Source organism: Drosophila eugracilis, unplaced genomic scaffold, assembly GCF_018153835.1.
Source record: "Drosophila eugracilis isolate 14026-0451.02 unplaced genomic scaffold, ASM1815383v1 contig_340, whole genome shotgun sequence".
In the NCBI taxonomy this organism is placed as follows: Eukaryota; Metazoa; Arthropoda; class Insecta; order Diptera; family Drosophilidae; genus Drosophila; species Drosophila eugracilis.
In genome coordinates, this window is record NW_024573195.1 from 810,929 (window position 1) to 832,477 (window position 21,549).

The 21,549-nt window shown below is 31.4% G+C and overlaps 2 protein-coding genes across 8 annotated transcripts; one reads left to right on the top strand and one right to left on the bottom strand.

The window, feature by feature from the left end:
* Positions 1–1,416: 1,416 nt before the first annotated feature.
* On the bottom strand, positions 1,417–9,469 carry LOC108102375 (calsyntenin-1). 3 transcript variants are annotated; one of them, XM_017207295.1, is made up of 12 exons: positions 9,325–9,469; positions 7,451–7,614; positions 6,769–6,911; positions 6,218–6,718; positions 6,059–6,166; positions 4,592–5,635; positions 4,474–4,528; positions 3,557–4,111; positions 3,410–3,493; positions 3,222–3,352; positions 2,245–2,368; positions 1,417–2,183 (listed from the first exon to the last, which is right to left on the bottom strand). In XM_017207295.1, the coding sequence occupies exons 2-12, from the start codon at positions 7,569–7,571 to the stop codon at positions 2,116–2,118; spliced, it is 2,934 nt and encodes a 977-aa protein (XP_017062784.1). In that variant the 5' UTR covers positions 7,572–7,614; positions 9,325–9,469; the 3' UTR covers positions 1,417–2,115. The 3 variants fall into 3 exon arrangements, with proteins under 3 accessions (XP_017062784.1, XP_017062783.1, XP_017062782.1); XM_017207294.1 differs by having other exon boundaries at positions 4,474–5,635; positions 9,337–9,469; XM_017207293.1 differs by having other exon boundaries at positions 4,474–5,635.
* An 888-nt stretch (positions 9,470–10,357) lies between these two features.
* On the top strand, positions 10,358–19,430 carry LOC108102328 (glutamate receptor ionotropic, kainate 2). Of its 5 annotated transcripts, XM_041818547.1 has the most exons (15): positions 10,358–10,489; positions 10,540–10,672; positions 10,735–11,148; positions 11,677–11,843; positions 12,491–12,544; positions 12,665–12,829; positions 12,891–13,049; positions 13,221–13,424; positions 14,149–14,352; positions 15,746–15,850; positions 15,964–16,221; positions 16,341–16,835; positions 17,633–17,830; positions 18,603–18,993; positions 19,056–19,430. In XM_041818547.1, the coding sequence occupies exons 1-15, from the start codon at positions 10,487–10,489 to the stop codon at positions 19,331–19,333; spliced, it is 3,228 nt and encodes a 1,075-aa protein (XP_041674481.1). In that variant the 5' UTR covers positions 10,358–10,486; the 3' UTR covers positions 19,334–19,430. The 5 variants fall into 5 exon arrangements, with proteins under 5 accessions (XP_041674481.1, XP_017062609.2, XP_041674482.1 ...); XM_017207120.2 differs by lacking the exon at positions 16,341–16,835; XM_041818548.1 differs by lacking the exon at positions 15,964–16,221.
* The last annotated feature ends 2,119 nt before the right edge of the window (positions 19,431–21,549 follow it).

A 21,549-nucleotide genomic window follows, 5' to 3' on the forward strand; every position in this document is an offset into this window, starting at 1 on the left:
GTAACAGGTATGTAAAAGACAGCGTTTCCAATCCCATAAAGTATATATATTCTTTATCAGGATTCATAATTCTACATGGTTTTGGGCGTTGCCGGCTGAAAACTCGTGGAACGATTCAGTGGTATCTATTAAATAAGTATTCTTAAGCTTACTAGCTTAACTTACTAGCTCTTATAGTTCCCGAGATTTTTGCATTTTTGGTTTTCCGGGTTATGTGGGCGTGAGGATGGGCGTGGCTAGATGGAAACCATCATAGAAACCTATATGCTTAAACCGAACTTTCTATCACTTATAGTTACCAAGATAGTAGCTTTTCTACAAAAAGCGAAAACCATCTTTCGAACTTGGTGGGCGTAAGAGTGGATGTGGCCGTTAATGGTACCACCTTGCGCTGGCATCTCAAGATTATGCATACTTAATCTCAACTTTCTAGCACTAATAGTTCGTGAGATTTCGGAGCTTTTAGTTTTTATTGATTTGTGGGCGTTAGAGTGGGCGTGACAGGATGCTGCGTTGGGACCTTAAGAATCTTCATACTTAATCTCAACTTGTATCTATTATAGTTCCAGAGATATCAGCGCTCATACGGACAGACGGACATGGCTTAATCGACTTTGCTATTGATGCTGATCAATAATATGTATACTTTATAGGGTTGGAAACGCTTCCTTCTACCTGTTACATACTTTTCAACGAATCTAGTATATCCTTTTCCTCTACGAGTAACGGTCTTTTTTGACAAAAGGTGACGCTTTTGCCATTCTAACTAGAAAAATGAATATTTTACAATTGTGAAAAACAGTAACGAGTATGTTATTTGTTGTTGTTTTGAACTTCTTTCTAACTTTTAGGGTGTTATACAGTAGTTGCAGTTATAATATATGGAAGTCGGAATGAGTCGTACCAAACTATTAATCATATAACCTTCATATAGATAGCACAGGATCCTTATCAATTGATCCTTATTTTAGCCTTCTTGCTTATGGTCGTTAAATTTAAGTTTTACTCAAAATAATGAAAATTATAAAGGAAAAAGGCTAACAAAATTATTTAAGGCCAATCAAGTTGGTTGAGTTATCATTTCTTCAATTATGTAATATACATACATACAATAGAAGTTAGAAGAATATATTTGAAATCTGACCTTTTTTCTGATCTTTTTTGTATTTTTGAGGAACTTAAATAAAACTTAAAAGATTTAGTATATTTAAAGTTTTGCTAATTATAATTTACCTTTTTGCTCACATATACTACCGGTGACTGACCTTTATTGTAAGTCGTGAAAACTAAATATAACTTGAAAGATTTAGTCCATTTCACGTTTAGTCGATGTACCGTGAACAAATGTTGCCCTGTAACCTTCTCCAGAAAAAGAAATACAGTCTAATTCTATTCAAAATTAAGATGAATATAAAATTAACAAATAAAAATATTACATTTTAATAGTACATGTTTAAGTTTACAAATTTACGCTTTTATGGTCTTTTTAAAAATAAAATGCTTTTACATTTCGATATGTTTCTTAATCTAAGTTTTTTGTAAAATAATAAATTAATAACAGCTCCAACATTATTAAAAAACTCAAATGCTTTGGCTATTTGGATTCCTTTTAGAATATTTAATAATTAATTATTTAGCTTAAATTATGGGGACGGAGAAACCTCCTTCTATGCATTAGCGAAGAAATGCAGTTGAAGTTTGTTAGACAAGTGCATGTTACATTCTTAAGTCAGGGTGAACAAACAATAAATGTAGTAGGTCTTAGATATATATATATATTTGTATGCCTATAAGCTTTTATTATAGATCTAGCGACGTTGGTTATATAATAATTGTACTATACCTTAGCTATAACGTGATGGCGCTAATATTACATGTGCATGTATAAGGTGTATCACTCACCGCCACTGACTTAGTTTTTACAGTAATACAATTGCAACAAATACTCTTCGCAAAATTATATTTAAATGCGCGTTTTTACAATTATTTGTGCATGCGGACTCATTTAAACTGATTTAACTATTGAATAAATGTTGATATAGTAGTATATATTTTAAAAGCACATTTACATATTTAAGATCCAGTTTTGAGGAAAAATTTAAGATAATACATAATTCACTGTTGAAAAATATTGGTGTTATCCCATTCAAGTTGATTGATATGAGCAAACCCGTTCTTTAAAGCTGATAAAAGAAATCAATATTACAAAATAAAATAACGGTTATTGATTAATAAATACTCTACCTTCTTCATCCTCAGAGTCAGAATTTTCTGATTCTGAACTATCCTCAGATGCAACATCTGCTTGCATCGGATTTATAGTTATAGTCAAAGCCGAGTCATCCCAAACCAAACCATCGTCAATGATCTAAATTTTTGGAAGGATATGAGTTGTTATGTGTGTTTTTTGTACTATAATCCATTTGAGAACAAAATATTTTTCTAATAACATAATTAAAAAGAAACAAGACCAAAACAACTTCTTATGTATATTATTCTTAAATGTATTTTAAAATATTTAGCAAGTGAAACTGCTTAAGGCTTAATTTAAAAATAAACAAAAAGTCCAGTGTCAAACACTAATAATGTTGGCGTCAAAAACCTTTTCTGTTTGTGGGAGATTCTTTTAAAATAAAATTGCTATCCGCTAGAAGACTTTGAATATTAATGCTTAACTCCAACTTTATACAATGTTTATATATTTTATATATTTTTTATATACTTTACAAGTAATAAGTTTAAAAACGGACAGTTTGTTGGTCAAGCAATGTAATAACATCATAACACACACCTAATTGATTATATGCCAATTTACATGCGAATGCTTATAAAAATGTTGTTGGCTTCCCAGTACTTCCATATAAATAGACCGATAGTCCTTTACCAATTCGAGTTTGCGAAAAAAATATTTGTAACGCTTTTAAAAAGATGTTATCTCAAAATTTTTTCAATTTTAATTTTACTTTCGTAAAGTAATATAATAATTCAGAAGTTTTAAAACATAAAATTCTTGAAGTAATATGAATTAAAAAGCTAAAATGTTTTTATATCACGGCAAGTCTAATATATTACTCTCTCCAATGCTCTGTTAACTAAAGACAGTATCCCATGCAACATATAATTTTGTTACAACCCCCATTAATAGTATTAAATTTAAATTTTCTCCAATATTAGAGGATAAAAGTTAATACATGCTGCATCGCAGCAATAAATATACTTACTTTAGGACATGGCTGGTGGCGGTCAGTATATTTATGGTTGTTCTTTAAACGTGCAATAGAAACACCACAGAGCAAAACGGCCAAAAAAACACTTACAAAAATGATGAGCATTGTAAGGTGTGAGCCGTCAGCTAAAAAATATATGATTTAATTTAATAAAATGTATAAAAAGTAATATAATGAGTTACCTTTATGTACAAAAGAACGAATATGAGATTTCGGTTCTTGCACATCATTTGTGTGCAGCATAGAATATGAGTAAACCTTTGAATCTGAAAAATAAAATAAATAAATATGTATATATTTTTAATATTACATTCGTAACGGAAACTCACCACTGGCCTGATTTTCATTGTCACTTATCGATCCTCTATTAAGATGATACGTTGATTCAGTGTTTGTGTTGCCAATATCATTTACATTTGATAATAATGACGAAGGGGGTAGATTTGTAGACTTAAACAATGTCTGTTTAGGATGCAGCACAGTGAGTGTCAGTGTATATTCTGCACTTTTGTATTGAGAGCTTAGCTGAGCACAAGAAAGCTTAAATACGCGATTTAGATAATAAGCAGGTTTCTTATTACTGTAAACAAGGGATCGTAACACATTTAAATAATTGTGAACCGTGTCTTTTCCTATCATTTCAACTCCATCCTTATTTATATTTGTCTTAATATCCATGCTAGACGACAAAGACTCGTCACCATCTATTTGAATTTCCTCATGATCCGGATTTAATGAAGGAAATACAACAACGCTACAAGAATCAAGATGATATTTTCCTTCCATTTTTCCTCTGTTTTTCGAAAGCGAGTCAATGTATATTTGGTCCAAAATGTGTACGCCCAATTTAATTTCTTGATATGATACCAACTTATTGGAAGTTCCTTAAAAAAATAATTAAAGAATTAAGCAAGCAGAAACAATATATTCGAAAACAACTGTAAGATGAAATATATTCAACTGTCGGTAACCTCATTACACATGTAAGTCCCTAAAACCTAAATTTTGAAAATTTCATAGGCGTAACAGATGTCATTGCGAGTTAATAAATATAACTTAGCGTATGCTTTATCCCAAAAGTGGAGCTACTATAAAAATGCTTATTTTATTGAATAACATTGGATAACTAATATTTAATATTAAGGGCACTCGCAAACTTTTAATAACAAGTGCTGAAACAAATTTTTTAAAGTTCCGCCTGTAGTTCTCCGTAAGTACTTGTCTAAAACTATTGCGATTTACGTACCAGATATTGATATTTTTGCGAAAACCGATTGCAGATCTTGTTGGTAGGCCTCCGGCTGTGAAATTGATTTTAATTTTTTAATAGTTTCTGACAAAGATGTAGTCATATTTTCATTTACCGACGCCGATCTGACATCAATATCAATACCGAGTGGAACTATTGGTTCGTTAACCATTATATATGTTTCAATTGGCGGTAAGCGAAGCGAACTTTCATTACCACAGGTTAGGGCTGTACGCATTTCTATGTTGCGGCGCCCTACGGTTGGGGTTTGTTTAATATTTATATACTGTATTTTACGTATCAGTTGTTCGATATCGTGTTTTGTTTTGGCTTCAATGTAGATTTCATTCATTTGAATGTTTACTTCAACGTGGGCGTTTACGGAGTCCGATTTTTTTGTGTGCAATTGCTTAGGCGATAATAAGTGCTCAGCACACGTGGTTCCACATTTAATGTCTTCGGTCGTCAAAACACCTTTCAGGGTGACTTTAACTTCAGAAATATCCCCAGTAAAACCATGTTTTAATCTATTTTCCAAACTCTGATAACAGGCACCGATAGCTAAAGAAGTATTAACTCCATGAGCGGCGTGTAATGGCCAATCGTCTATTACCTCTGGGTTGCTACGGCGATCTTCAATAGAATTTTCAAAACGCACACCATCAATGAATAAATCAACTTTGGCAGAGTCCTCAACATTAAGTACATAGTGATGCCATTCATTATCGCAAACCTCGGGTATTTTCCAACGCCATTCAGCGGGACTAAATATATTTAGATCGCCTTCGTTAAAGTTTTTTCTTAATAAAAGAATAAGCCGACAATTGCGAACAAATAATGCCATGTGGTGTCGGTTCAATTTGTGGTCATCAGCGCTGCATACAATATGCTCCTTAACATGTTTATTAGATACACCTTGACTATTATGCCGAAACATTGTAAGAATGCTAAAAGCATGTGTTGAGAAATCGTAATGGTCAATAATAGAGTCCGGAACCACTACTCCAGTGTTCCCATCAAAGTGAAATATGGGTTCTGCACCTTCGTCATAGCTTAGTTCTTTAGTCCATTCTGCACCATGTGGTAGAAGATCTATCATTTTTTTACTTGAAGAGCAGTTTGATATGTCCCGATCGCATCCGAAGGATATGTGTTTAGTCTAAAAATATTTTTCAACAGAAAATATTTGATCACATTTTACTCATTCACTCGTAGAGTAAAATAGTATAAATTATTCCTTGGAAATTATGTAACACGTAGAAGGAAGCGTTTCCAACGCTGTAAAGTATAGTAATTTCATTTTCTAGCTCTTATAGTTCACGTTGCGTAGGCATCCAACATTGTATGTTTTATAGTTCCTGAGATCTGTTCAGACGGACAGACGAACGGTCTTGGGTGTATTAAAACGACAAGATTATATTCTAGAATATATACTTCATATTGTCGGAAACGCTTGCTTCTACCCTTGACATACTCTTATATATAAGATATAAATTGCATGCATGTTACAAGTTTCACGGTTGAGTTTAACTTTTAAAGTTTATAAGGACCATGATCGATTCAAATGTATATTTCGGCTTACTTTAAGAGATATCGATGCTTGAATACTTAGGTCTTCATTCCTGCAAGAAATGTCACATAAGTCCAAGTGGGCATTGGGAAACAATTGCAGGCTTTCAGTGCTACCGGACTAGAAATAATAATATTATTTTTTTATGTAGTATGCCAACGCTATACATACCGTATAATCAATGCGTTCTGGCATGCCTAAAAATTTTGTTTCACAGACTCGCCGAACTTTAATGCTGACCATTATGGCGGCTGATTCTTTCATTGCACAATCATAGGCAACAACTGATAGGATGTGGTTATGTGATACCTTATGGGAAAGTGGCTCAGTATTTTTGATTGAACCCTCGTTATCTATTGAGAATGGTTCATCATTATTAAGTATCTCATATTTGCAAACATCGCCAAAAAGGGGAGTACAGTCCTTATCGGAAGCTTCAACCCGTAAGATCTCATTGTAAAGTCGCCCTTCGTCTACTTCAGTTACGTATGATGGTTCTAAGAATGTTGGTGCATATTCATTTATGTCAATAACAGTAATGTGGACATTCGCTGTATTTGAAGGTGTTCCATCGCAGTACACCGCAACTATTTCAAAATGATAACTTTTACGTTTTTCACAATTTAATGATCGACTTGCTTTTAAAATTCCGAGGTTATTAGCCAAATCAATCTGAAAAATAAACTTCAAGTGATATTGAATAAACAGTAAAAAAAACTTACCTCAAATGGAATCTCATGATACGGTTTTTTGAGAATATGAAAATTGCATATTTTTTCTTCGTCGACTTTAATTAATGGAGTTATTTCCACGAGTGTTTCGTTTTCTCGAATCAGACCATGATACGACTTTTCTAATATAATCTCTAAAAAATATAAATATTAAGAATGTAATTTGTTAATCTATTTGTAAAATATTATTTCGTATTTCCGGATCACTGGATGTGTCATTTTTATTTTGTGCGACGCCGACCACTTTATAGATCAGGTGCGGTGGACATTACTATGGGCTCTATAGTTTAGAGGATACCAAGTTAGAAATTTCAATGAATTTCTTGCGATGTTAACCTTATTAAATATATTTTTTTCATTTATAGTTTTTCTTAAGATTTTATAAGTTTTTTTTACATAGGACGTGTAGCAACAATCTCTAAATAGTTGGTATATGAAAACCTTAAACATCTGGTTGCAAAAGGTTTATGTTAGCCCGGATTTTTTTTTGAAAAAATTTTACGGAATGCATCACAATTGTACATATCTGTACGAATTTGTCAATGTGTGGACCGACTACAAACATGAAGTGCACCCGTTTCTAATGATTCTAAAGTATATAATAAATAATTACTAATGGCGGATAATAACGTTTTAAGCATGTGTTCCTTACAAAGTTAAGGCGTATTACTACCTTTTTGTGTTAAATATTCATCATCATTTTCACTTGAAGTTACAACTCCTGCAACCAGCACTGCCGGCAACAATACTACAAGGTAAATCCAGCAAAAGTATTTCAGCACGGTCATGGTCATAGATAAAGTTTTTCCAAACCAAAGACGTAATATTTATGTTACTCTGAAATGGAAAATAGATTTTATATCAAGATAGGATGGTAAACAAAACACAGAGCTTTAGGCTTTAGTTTCACTTACATACATACATAAGTCTGAATTCTTAAGGATATATATTTAGTTTATTAACAGAATAAGGCCAACAAAATCATTCTTAAGCTCGTTCGGGTCAATATTAGCGAAATAAATCCAAACATACCTTCATACATAAGTATGTATGTATTAACCATATGTACATAGTCTTTAGAGATACACATCGGTTACTTCACCCGGCACTTAGCCTCGTTTAAATACTTATACATTTGTATATATACAAATTATATTTATAACATATTTCTGATCTGTGACTAGTGATCAGGAAAAAATACATCATTAAGTCGGACAAGTCTTTTAGTTTAGTTTCACATTGTTAATACATGTGTACATATGTAAGTACATACAGTGGCTCCAAGCTTATTTCGTGCAAGAAAAAATCGAATTTTTAATTTGATACTGCTACTAAACCAGCAGAGGTATCAAAAAAATTTAAACGCAGTAATGTTAAGAATGTCGCATATTATTAAAATAATAACAAAAGTTTTTACTAATTTAAAAAACAAAAGAATTTTTCATACAAAAACTAAAAAATAGGGCAACTGCGACGCACAAGCTTATTTCGTGCAAGCACTTTAACGGTTAATAACTCTAAACTAGGACTTTTTAATCCATTTATTTTTCTTAATACTAGTAAAAATATATTAACAAAAGCATATTTAAAAGTTTTCGAGGCTGGGGGCACCCAAAAATTACGGATTAACGAGGATTTTCAAACTATGGCGCCACGAATAATAGTCAATAGTTTGTTGAGCAAAGCGAATTAGTCCTTAAACATTTTAAGGATGGGAAAACCCAGGAAATGGTTGCCTCAAGCCCTAGTACAAACCCATACATAACCCAAACGCTTTTTTACGAAAATCGGGGGGCAGAAAGGGGCGGTAATGCACCGAACTAAATTTTTAATGACCAGGAGGAGGTACGTATTGTCCCAAAAGTTATTTATTGTTGTTATTATTTTAATAATATGCGACATTCTTAACATTACTGCGTTTAAATTTTTTTGATACCTCTGCTGGTTTAGTAGCAGTATCAAATTAAAAATTCGATTTTTTCTTGCACGAAATAAGCTTGGAGCCACTGTACATAATTGTGAAAACTGCAATTGTATCTGAATCGTTCATAATTTAACAAGATTCACCATGACACTTTTTTTTATAATTTAAAAACAATCAACTCCCAATTTCTTTCTTCTTAACGCACGTTTTGTATGTATATGTACTACCCAAAAAAGGTATGTATATATGTATACAGTTTAACAACAATAACGTCAGCTGCATGCTGAAATACCAAAATGTTTTTAACAAGTGTATATATATCAATATATATTTATATATATAAGCATTCCGGGGTGTATATATATATGTAAATAGTAATGATATATATATGTACATATGCATGTGTTTGTATCTATAAGATACACATTCTGTAAAGGTTGTATGCCTTTTTTTCTGGTGTTTTTATTTATCATTGGGTCTCCTCTGTATATATTATTTTGCGAAAGATTAAATATATTAAATCTGCAGATAAACTGATTTTAATTTAATAGTCAAATCTTAATCAAAAACTATGGGTACACTAAAGCAAAAGCCAGAAAAAAATCGATAATATGTTACTTTACTTCGTTTCTCACTTCTTGTCAGTAAAAGAGCAGCTCTTTGTTTATATAAAAGCAACTTTAAGTTTAAATAAAATTTCCTCAATATCCTAGTTGTTTATCCGACATTTTTAGATACTTGTATAAAATATATCAATCTTAAAATGAACTAAAAAATACCTCTGTGCAGGGCTGAGCAACCAAATGTTATCTCTTCAACAGAATCTAAACATGAAACTTATTTTTTCGAGACCTTGTTCAGACTGTTAAGGCTCTGTTCGGAATTTTAGTATTTTTCTTTTTGTCTTTCTCCAAAAAATATTGAAAATAGATATCAATGACAACTGAGGTTATTCATCCTTATGCCCTTTTAATTTTTTATTCTAATATTGAAATACATGCAATGTATTTTCCAAAAAAAATATTTAAGTCAGTATATTCTGAAACTTTTACATACACATATATGCGGTATGTAAACCTTTGCGTCAAATGTGTTTTGTAACACAGTTGCTAATATATAGTTTTCTGTAATAATAAAATTGCAATAATACCTTTTACAAAAACTTGTTCAATAGGAAGATACAAGCTAATTTTGAGATTTAACATCAATTTTATTAGAAAAAGGACAAGGGCAGGTATTCATTTTATACGTCTGGTTCTAAAGGGTTCGCTTATATGACTACTTAATCATATAGCAAGTCTTGGCTATAAAGCAATACAGCTGACAATGTAATACTTATGTCCGAATCCATTGCATTTACATTTTCATAGATGTATGTTTATAATTTAACTTAAAATAAATAAATAATTTATTAATAAAATTAATTATTAATCCTGTTTAAATAAAATAAACATACATTTTTTTTAACTTTTAACATTAACGGTTTATGTATTTACTAAGTAGTATATACATTTTTCTTTCTTGCATTTAAGTTAAGAAACTGAAACTGAAAAAAGTATAAAATAGGCATTTTCAATAAATAAGCACTTTTTGTCTTCCTAAAGCTTAAAGCTCACGTTTAGTATTTTTTGTTATAGGGTGGGTTTGTATTTTTATTAGTGGTGGTCAGCCATACTTCAATTCTTAAATGTCCTGTCGTAAGCAATAATTTCTGTTGTTAAACCTTTAAAGCTTACTACTAAGAGTTACGGAATGTAATTTTTGCTACATAGCCGACATCGAATAATGGTAAAACGCTCTTTATACTTTTGCGGATTTAATACATTTGTTCTTATTAGATTAAAAAGAAACGTGGAACCATAATAAAGAGAAACACAATAGAGCAATATATCCTGAACAGAATATGTATTTTATACATAATATTTTCAACACTCATAATTGCGAATGCCTTGCCCCCTGTAATACGCGTAGGTAAGCGTACATAAATATTTCTAAGATTCTAAGATCGACAATTACTGATGCTCAATTAATAGGTGCAATATTTGCCGAAGATGAACGTGAAAGCAGTGTCGAATCGGCCTTTAAATATGCAATTTATCGTATTAATAAGGAAAAAACACTTCTTCCTAATACACAACTTGTGTACGATATTGAATATGTTCCCAGAGATGACTCTTTTCGCACCACCAAAAAAGTGTGTCGCCAGTTGGAAGCAGGTGTTCAGGCAATTTTTGGTCCGACAGATGCTCTTCTTGCTGGACATGTACAATCCATATGCGAAGCTTATGACATACCCCATATTGAAGTTCGAATCGATCTTGAAAATAACTCTAAGGAATTGTCAATCAATTTGTATCCGTCGTACACTCTCTTAACTCTAGCTTATAGAGATATAATGGTCTACTTAAACTGGACTAAGGTGGCAATTATATATGAAGAAGATTATGGTAAATATTATTATAATATTCCTCGTTAAAATTTTTTTTTTTGGTAAAAAATCATTTGTAATATTTTTAACAAAGGCAGCTTTGTGAGTTTATCAAATATCCAAAAGTCACAATTAGAAAATTAGTCGATTAAATTGACAAAAATTACATTTATGTAACTTTATATGTATAAACAAATTAAACTTGTAAATGTGTCGCTTTCTTTCCTGTTATAAAATTATATTTATAGATATTTAATTACATCTGGATTATGAAATTCAAAAATGGAATTTAAAGATAAACGTTGATTTCTTACGTTACAGTTGGACTGCCTGATTTCTTAATAAAATTACACTCTTCATTTTAATTTATGTTTAGCTTTCGTAGCTATAAATAAATTTAGTTCGCTTGAGTGATCTATTTAAATGAATTGTACTTCAATTTTTCGGCCAGGACTTCCTGCTTAAAATAAAAACGTTCATACCTAACCACACAAAAACATCGAAATGTAGTTCTTATAAATATTTTTCTTATATATTCTTTTTTAAGGACTTTTTAACTTGATGCACTCATCCACAGAGACGAAAGCTGAAATGTATATAAGGCAAGCCAGTCCAGAATCCTATCGTCAAGTCTTACGAGCAATCCGTCAGAAGGAAATTTACAAAATTATAGTGGATACAAATCCATCCCACATAAAAACTTTTTTTAGATCTGTAAGGATTTTTGAATTAACATGTTTATATACATATACACATGCTAGTGCTATACATAAACACTAAGTTGCAGCAAGAAGTTACGCAATAGTGCCAATTGCAGGGATAATGGTGACCCCTTACTTTGTTAACCATTTTCAAAAGTATTGGGCTAAATAAACTTGAAGCCATTTCCTATTTTACAGACAGACGCCACTACCTATGTAAAGCTTTATATCCTTAATTTCTTTATTAACTTTGAAATTATATTAAGAGTACAAATTTTTCAACATCTGCCTACTTAAGTTTAATTAGTTACCGAGATCTCGGCGTTTATACGGAGTCCGAAAAGCTTTCTTTCACCTGTTACATACTTTCCAGCGCAAATAATACACTCTTATGTACTGCAACTAACTGAATAAATTATTCATTTCATTTCATTTCATTTTCGATGAACAATATATAAATGTTACACACCATAGAAATGTATCTTTCTCCTGTTTAATATGCATTTTTTTAAATCTAAACTTAATATTTTTTTTTATATCTTAAACAAATAATTTATTAAAAATCGCAACTTATGTTTCCATTCCATAATTTTAAGAGGTACCCAACGAAACAGCGTTTTAAGTATAAATTCGTATTGATAATATGATTATTATTTTCAGATTTTGCAACTTCAAATGAATGATCACCGATATCATTATATGTTCACAACATTCGTAAGTACATAAATAATAAGTGATTATTGCTGAAAAGAAATTATTTTTGGTCTATTACATAATTTGTCAGAACATTGTTTAAAGCCTACATATATAAACAACCTTTCAATTTTTTTGCAGGACTTGGAAACTTATGATCTAGAGGATTTCAGATATAACAGCGTGAATATAACTGCATTTCGTTTGGTCGATGTCAATAGCAAAAGATATCTTGAAGTTATTGATCAAATGCAGAAATTACAACATAATGGATTGGAAAATATCAATGGAATTCCTTATATACAGGTAAACAACTAAATGCACTCAAAAGCCTACAAAAAATGACCCAATTTTTCCATATTTTTAGACAGAGTCCGCCCTAATGTTTGATTCTGTGTATGCGTTTGCGTCTGGGTTGCACTTTTTAAATTTAGATGGTCCTCCTAATTTTTCTATCAAAAATCTCTCCTGCACCTCTGATCAAACCTGGGAAAATGGGCTTTTATTGTATAACCACATAAATACAGTAAGTTTTATTATTTTTATTTATCGTTAAAGAAGTAAATACTTTTTTTTCAAATTATAAATATAAGATAAGATATTTAAATACTATTTCTGATGAGATATATATACAAATAGTTCTCTATTATTAGGCTGCCAAACAATACAATAATAAACCAAATAACTAACATTTCAGGCCATTACAGACGGATTAACAGGCAATATTAATTTCGTGGAGGGCCGCCGAAACAATTTTAAACTTGATATTCTGAAATTGAAGCAAGAGAAAATTCAAAAGGTTGGATATTGGCATCCAGTAAGTGGTGTTAACATCTCGGACCCAACAGCTTTCTACGATTCCAATATTGCAAATATAACATTAGTTGTTATGACAAGAGAGGTGGGTTTTAAAAAATGTTTAATGGTAAGAAAGGATTAATAGTTAAACTACATAAAATTTCCCATTGCTTAAATTCACAAATGCTTAATCTGTAGATTTTGTTGTGTTTATAGTAACTTTATTTTAACTTAATGTCTTTGTGGAACGGTCAAGTGTTATTTACCCACTCTCTCCCTCACTAGTGCGTTTATCATTGCCGTGGAAACGCCAAAAACGATTAGTCCTAAACTAGGAGCGCATTGGTCGATGTATAACCATTACTTTGTTAATGCACTAATAGCCTGTGTAGATTAATGCAAATTGTTAGCCATCAATATAAACATCACTCAATTTCTGAATACGTGGATGGACTCTTCTTCCGCAATAAAGGGTTAGAATAAGATTTAAAAGCATTTGTAGCTGAGTAACTCGGCCTTAAAATGCCGATTTCGGAAAGTGAAGTGTTAAAGTAAAGTAAGTAATTTTATAACCATCACAGTCATTGCGAGAGAAATCGCATTGAGGTAATTCAGTAGGCTGGCAGTGGCGAAATATGTGCTGCAGATGACTGCATTTTGATGTGAGGTAGTGGTTAACATTAACTTATTACTTATTCTTAAAACTAATTATGAATGACCAAAAACTTAATACAACACGTAGTTTTTATACCGCATTATATTCCATTTTGGTTTGTTAATTTTATAAGAAAGTTTATTACATTAGTATCCTTTTAATTTATTTCTAGGAACGGCCATATGTTATGGTTAAAGAAGAAAAAAATCTTACAGGAAATATAAGATTTGAAGGATTTTGTATAGATCTTCTTAAAGCGATCGCTCAACAAGTTGGATTTCAGTACAAAATTGAATTAGTTCCCGATAATATGTACGGTGTTTACATACCAGAGACTAATTCATGGAATGGAATTGTACAAGAGTTAATGGAAAGGGCAAGTACATACATATATATATACAAACACAAAAATTTTGGTACTAAAGTATAGATAAATTATATTTCTACCCGTTATTCCTTCAGTAGGAGTGCGTACTGTAGGTAGAAAAAAGGCGTTGCCGGCCATATAAAGTACGAGGTGTGTTCAAAAAGTAAGGTGACTTTTCAAATTTCTCGGGCAACATATTTTCGATTATCGTTTTTTTTGTTTTGTTATATTGGTACACTCTTCCCTAACATCTGTACCAAGTTTCAATGGAACATCCTCTTTTGTTTGGTTGTGAGAGGCGTAAAGTTACAAGTTATTTTGCGAGCTCGGCGATTTTTTGCTTTTTTCGGTCTTGGCTCGTCTGGGCTCTTCCATTGGGACGATTGGGCTTTGGTTTCGATATCATAACCATATACCCATGATTCGTCACCAGTTATGACCCTTTTGAGTAAATCTGGGTCGTCGTTGACGTCATTCAACAGCTCTTGAGCGATGCTCATGCGACGGTTCTTTTGGTCAAAATTCAGCAATTTCGGAACAAACTTCGCTGACACACGACTCATACCCAAAACGTTTGAAAAAATTTCATGGCACGAGCCAAGCGATATACCGACATCTTCAGCAACTTCTCTGATAGTGATTCGACGATTTTCCAAAACAATTTTCGTCACTGCTTGAACGTTTTCATCAGTTGTTGACGTGCTTGGGCGTCCAGAGCGAGGCTGGTCATTGGCATCTTCCCGGCCATCTTGGAAGAGTTTGTACCACTTGTACACATTTTTTTACTCAGAACAGTTTCACCGTATGCCACTGTCAACATTTCAAGTGTTTCAGAGCACTTAATTTTATTTTTTACACAAAATTTGATGCAAATCCTTTGATCCATATTTTTCGATAGCAAAAAATCGCCGAGCTCGCAAAACAACTTGTAACTTTACGCCTCTCACAACCAAACAAAAGAGGATGTTCCATTGAAACTTGGTACAGATGTTAGGGAAGAGTGTACCAATATAACAAAACAAAAAAAACGATAATCGAAAATATGTTGCCCGAGAAATTTGAAAAGTCACCTTACTTTTTGAACACACCTCGTATATGTATATTCTTCATTCCATATCCGCCTGTCCGTGTAATCAACGTGTCGAGTCTGACAAATTGGGAACGTTAAGGGATAGGAAGTTGGTATCAGCCATGCTGACTTAAAGTATAAAGTCATACTTTGAAGCTATACTGTACATGTGGGGTGATATAGAATATTATAAATTAGTTAAATTTTATATGATTGAGATACATTACACTTTATTATTGAGAGTCATCTATATATATATTTATTTCGAAGCACTCGACTATAGAGTTCTTTATTGTTTTTCATTATAAACTCTTAATAATAATTACTTCTCAGCGTGCTGATCTGGCTGTAGCTTCAATGACAATTAACTACGCTCGGGAGAGTGTTATTGACTTTACAAAACCATTTATGAATTTGGGCATTGGTATATTATTTAAGGTAAATATATATAATTTTCCTTTTTTAAATATATGTATATATAGTAATGCAAACTGTAGTCTTATGGATTTAAATTTTGAGATTCCCCTCACATATATGGCATAATTTAATAGGTGCCGACAAGTCAACCTACACGACTGTTCTCCTTTATGAACCCTTTGGCAATCGAGATATGGCTTTATGTGCTAGCTGCTTATATATTAGTATCTTTCGCGCTCTTTGTGATGGCTCGATTTTCTCCATATGAGTGGAAAAACCCCCACCCATGCTACAAGGAAACGGATATAGTGGAAAATCAGTTTTCCGTATCAAACAGTTTTTGGTTTATAACAGGAACATTTTTACGTCAAGGATCCGGAATTAACCCTAAGGTATACACAACCATAGTCTTTGATGTATAAATATTGGAATGCTTGTATATAATTATGTCCTTATTTTATATTGACCGCAATGTAAAAAGATAATTAAATTATTTGATGCTGTTTTTTAGATTTCAGATCGAGCTCAAACGAAATTTTTCTCCTTCCTTTCTCCACTTGCCGTTGAAATTTGGTTTTATATTGCATTTGGATATATTTTTGTATCAATCTGCATTTGGATTGTCGCTCGATTATCACCGATCGAATGGGTTAATTCAAAGCCACCGTGTTCAAGAGCTTGTGACCATATATTGCGCGAAATTCAAAAAGAAAATTGTTTTGATGAACAATTGGAATTAACAAACCGGAAAACTAAGTCAGAAAACTATGCTGAATATTTTAATGCAAACAACAAAATAAGGAAATCGATTGATGATGTTGAACATAATGAAACTTTATGTGGACATGTTACATTACCTTTGCCTCTATCTAATGATGCTGAACATGATGCTTTGGATAATAATACAGTGGATTTAGTTCAAATACAAAACAATTTTACATTAAAAAATAGTTTTTGGTTTGCCATTGGTGCTCTTATGCAACAAGGCTCTGACTTATATCCTAGGGTACGAATATTTCATTATGTTTTTAGAACAGTGCATAACAAGTAAAGAATAATTACCTGAAAATGCTAATTCAAAGGTCATGAAAATAATTTTATAATTTGGTTATTATGAACTGCATGACGTAAATAAATTTACGTGTGGTTTTTATTGATTGAGAATATGTCTTTACAGTTAAACTTAAAAAACTGAATTTGCCCTAAACGAATAAATGGGATATTGCTGGAGACAAACTGTGTATCACCAGCCTTTTAGTTTGTATATATTCTAACCATGATAACTATATAAACATTTTTATCTATGCCGAAAACTCTAAACGATGGTTATTGTATTTTTGATGCAATGCTAAAAACAATGCGTAAAGAATCTCTTAATAAGATTTTTTTTAATTTCTTGAAGAGTGGGAAAGAGGAAAGACGATTTTCGGCTTTCCATTATTGAATGTGCAACTGTTAAACCTCAATACGTTTAGACCTTGTTGAATTGTGGAATAAGTAGTCTTGCTGTAGAAGAATATTGATAAGTTAAGGAAGTTACAGTAAATATATTACATTTAAGGTAGTGGTGTTACAGAGAATTCTGATCCTTTTTGAACTGTTTGCTTGAAATACAATCAAAAGACACAGTTAGACTTTCAGATTTTGAAAACGATTCAACAATTTGCGAATTAAGTGTAATTTAAATGTTTCATTTGCTTTCCGGATTGTTTTGTTGTATTAATTTTTAATGATAGTATTATATCAATATATTAATAAGAAGAGACCCGTAAGATAAATATAAAAATATGATTATCTTTTTAGGCAACGTCGACCCGTATTGTTGGTGGATGCTGGTTTTTTTTTTGCCTGATAATTATATCATCATATACCGCAAACTTAGCTGCATTTTTGACAGTTGAACGAATGATTTCACCAATAGAAAGCGCGACTGACTTGGCCGAGCAAACGGAAATATCATATGGAACTTTGGAAGGTGGATCAACAATGACATTTTTCAGGGTAATTATTTTAATTGATGACTTTAATTTTTTTTTTTTTTTGTATTATTCATAAGTGTTACTAGTCGTAGTTGTAAAAAAAAGTTCGATATAACCAAAAGATACATAAAGAAAATAAAAAAAATTTGACTCTGCTTATAATCGTTATAGCTCGAAACATCGTATAATTTTGCTAGCAACAATTGACGGCATACACAATTTACAAGCGCCAATTATTTCAATAACAATATAAAACATGTTTAATGACTGACGGTGAAGTCCCCAGTCTAATTAATTACAAATCTTCCAATTTAACAAATTTTATTAGCATTATTATAATTATTATTAATTTTAGGTACAAAACTACTTGAAGTTTTGTTTTAGTCTTTCGCGTTTTAAAGGGGGTTAGAATGGACTAGGTATCTAACATACGTATCGATGAAAATAATATATTGTTTTACCTTACGTGTAACAAAAATAATTAATATTATAAGGCCTTACATAAGTTGCGAGATCACCGCCAGTTGATATATATATGCCGTAGTTCAAGGTTTTATCAGATTGCTTTTTAAAAATAGGTCTAGAGTTTTTTGCGGCTAGTATGTTATTTTGAAATCAACAAGTGGGTTAAGAGAATAATAGGCATCTGATAGTCGCAGGACTTAACTGTGTCATATATTTTTGTTTTCATTTAGATAGATCAGGAAATTTTAAGGTGTTAAAGTGACTAAGTCTAGTGAACTATTTTTTTACACTTATATAATTACTTTAAATTTAATTGCTTTTTTAATTAGGATTCTAAAATTGGTGTATATCAAAAAATGTGGCGTTATATGGAAAATCGTAAGTCAGCTGTGTTTGTTAAAACATACGAAGATGGTATTAAAAGAGTAATGGAAGGAAGCTATGCGTTTTTAATGGAATCTACCATGTTGGATTATGCTGTTCAACGTGATTGCAATTTAACCCAAATAGGAGGATTGCTTGATTCTAAGGGCTATGGAATCGCCACACCCAAAGGTTCTCCGTGGAGAGATAAAATTTCTCTTGCCATTTTAGAGCTACAAGAAAAAGGTATAATCCAAATTTTATATGACAAATGGTGGAAAAATACGGGTGATGTTTGTAACAGAGATGATAAAAGCAAGGAGTCCAAAGCAAATGCACTTGGAGTAGAAAATATAGGTAAAATTTATTTACGATCCTTTATAAAACAGTCAATAAAAAAAAACAATATATTATTTTAGGTGGCGTTTTTGTTGTTCTTCTCTGTGGGCTTGCACTTGCCGTTGTTGTGGCCATATTCGAGTTTTGTTGGAACTCCAGAAAAAATATGAATATCGAAAATCAATCATTGTGTTCAGAAATGGCACAGGAACTTCGTTTTGCAATGCACTGCCATGGATCGAAAACACAGCACAGACCACGAAAACGGAGTTGCTTGAAATGCACTTCTGGACCAACATACGTTCCAAGCAATATGAGTACGCCAAACGTAGGCGTTCACTATAATTATTTTAATTAAATGACAGCCTACTAATATAGATTACTTCTATCAACTTAATTATTATTTCATGAATTCTGAAATTAAAAATAAAATTAAAGTTTAAAACAAAGTGTAACTTACATTGTTGGTATTATTAGCAATGACGATATGGTGATATCTCTGGCAAGTGGATATAATCTTATCTAATAATCTATTGACAAAAAATGTTATACAGATCAAACCAAAACATAAATTTTAATATTAAATATTGGGTAGAGCGAAGCTGAATGATAAAATAAATTTCAGCTGCGGTGGCATTGAATATGTACATAAGCTTAATACCAGCTCTTAAAGTCGTACTTATGGTTCCTGATAGTTTCCTTTGACCTAAAAGTTCCTTTGGACTAGTGGTCTTACCATGAACAGGAACATGGCTGAAATTCAAGTCAGACCATAAACTGAGCAAAATGGTATGAATCCCGCTAATTCGCGAACAGATTCTGAATTAACTGTGGTGATTAGCTAGCCATCGAAAATATTTGACTTTATATTTGTTTATTTGTAGATGTTTATTAGCTGACGGCTGACATGGAATATATTAAACGCAAAAAGTTTCAGTAAATTTATGTTTTAAAAAAACCACAGCCACAGTTTTCGCGGTTGATTGTAAGCTAAGAATTTTAAGAATCTGTGCAAACAGCACAAATATTTTTTCTTTTGCTATATTTCTTTAAGGTTCAACGCCAACCCTAATTAATAGGAATTACCTAGGGTTACAATATCCGTATATCATTTTATTTTGTTACAATTTATAATGTACAGCATATTTTACAATAAAAGATTTTCTTAAATTAATGATGCATTATTTTTATAATTTCGATTTATTAAACATCAACCATGCGTAGATATCCCCAGGACTTTGTGAATGATGTATAATTGGTTACTTATACATTTCGTTTATAAATGTTTGTTTTCATCATGTCTATTGTCCGTTTTTTAAATTTTATAAAATTTTTAATTATTGTCGCAGAACTTACAATTAAATTGTTTATGTATTTAATATAAGCATATAAGCATGTCCAAGTGAATTTTTAATATGGCTTACAGTTAACAACACATGTAAATTGTTTACGTCATCAGAGTAAATTTTTAATGTAATTTTGTATAACTCAACTTAGAGGTTAGTTAAAACTGTATAGTCTAATAAATTTAAACTCCTTTCGTTAAATATAAATAAATTCATATTGATCAAAATGATATTGCTATAATAAACTAAAATATAAACATTTATTGTGCTGATAAAATATAATAAATGATGAACTTAACATACAAATTTTGATTTGAACAGTAAGTTAGATTAATAAAGGATCTAAATAAAACCTCACTAAATATGACGATACATATATGTATGTATGCTCACATAAACAGTTCATGCTAAACGAATACAGAGCACCTTTTTTTTTAAAAAAAGTTTGTATATAGTTCGATATGTTAAATATTACACGATTTTTGCATATACCTTGCTTAGTAGGCTAGTCTAAACCACGTAGCCATACTAGATATTTTCAAAACTTTGATTAAATCAGTGTAATGTATTTGTAGCGTTTTTTTTTTGTTCTATTGTTTTTTATTTTCTAGATTGTTGACACGTTTTAACAAGCTATTCTTGTTTTAATAAATATGTATAACCAATGGAATGGATAGAAGAAGACAGAACAAATAGGATACAAAGTCTTCAAAGTGTCGATTGTTTTTCTTATTTATTGTCTAAATTTCTAATAACAAAAGTTTTTGTTATTGAGCTTGGGTTCCAAAATTATTTGACACCAGTAATTTAATAGCATATTTTTGTTTTACATTAGAGTTATGTTAGTTATTTGTATACGCGACTGAAAAGTAAAATCTACTTAAAGATCGTGATATGTTTTCAGTAATGTTTAGTAAAACATTAGCTTTACATCATTTTTAACTAGGTACTTCCGTGAATGTGGAACTTTAGCAATTAAATGCTTAATATTATTTCCGAAATACAGAATTATTTTGACTATAAGCCCATAAAATCTTATTTGCGATTGATTGTTATTGGCTGGAAGCATTTTGTTAGTTGAATTTCAAAAGTATCATTACTATTTACGTATTATGTATTGTTCATCCTCAAAACTATCAATTGCTCGAGCTATTAATGTGTGCATCTTTATAGTTTGTGCTATTAAGAGTTTTTTTAAAGAAAACGATTTTGATATATAACACCAATG

What these genes read in the sequence shown, in the direction of transcription:
- LOC108102328 (XM_041818547.1), top strand. An exon ending in TATATATGAAGAAGATTATG is followed by an intron (nt 11,149 to 11,676) that starts GTAAATATTATT and finishes TTCTTTTTTAAG; the next exon opens with GACTTTTTAACTTGATGCAC. An exon ending in GCATTGGTATATTATTTAAG is followed by an intron (nt 15,851 to 15,963) that starts GTAAATATATAT and finishes ATAATTTAATAG; the next exon opens with GTGCCGACAAGTCAACCTAC.
- LOC108102375 (XM_017207294.1), bottom strand. Translation starts at nt 7,571, where the DNA reads ATGACCATGACCGTGCTGAAATACTTTTGCTGGATTTACCTTGTAGTA. An exon ending in CGCAAAAATATCAATATCTG is followed by an intron (nt 4,112 to 4,473) that starts GTACGTAAATCG and finishes TATTTTTTTAAG; the next exon opens with GAACTTCCAATAAGTTGGTA. An exon ending in TGACTCTGAGGATGAAGAAG is followed by an intron (nt 2,184 to 2,244) that starts GTAGAGTATTTA and finishes TTCTTTTATCAG; the next exon opens with CTTTAAAGAACGGGTTTGCT.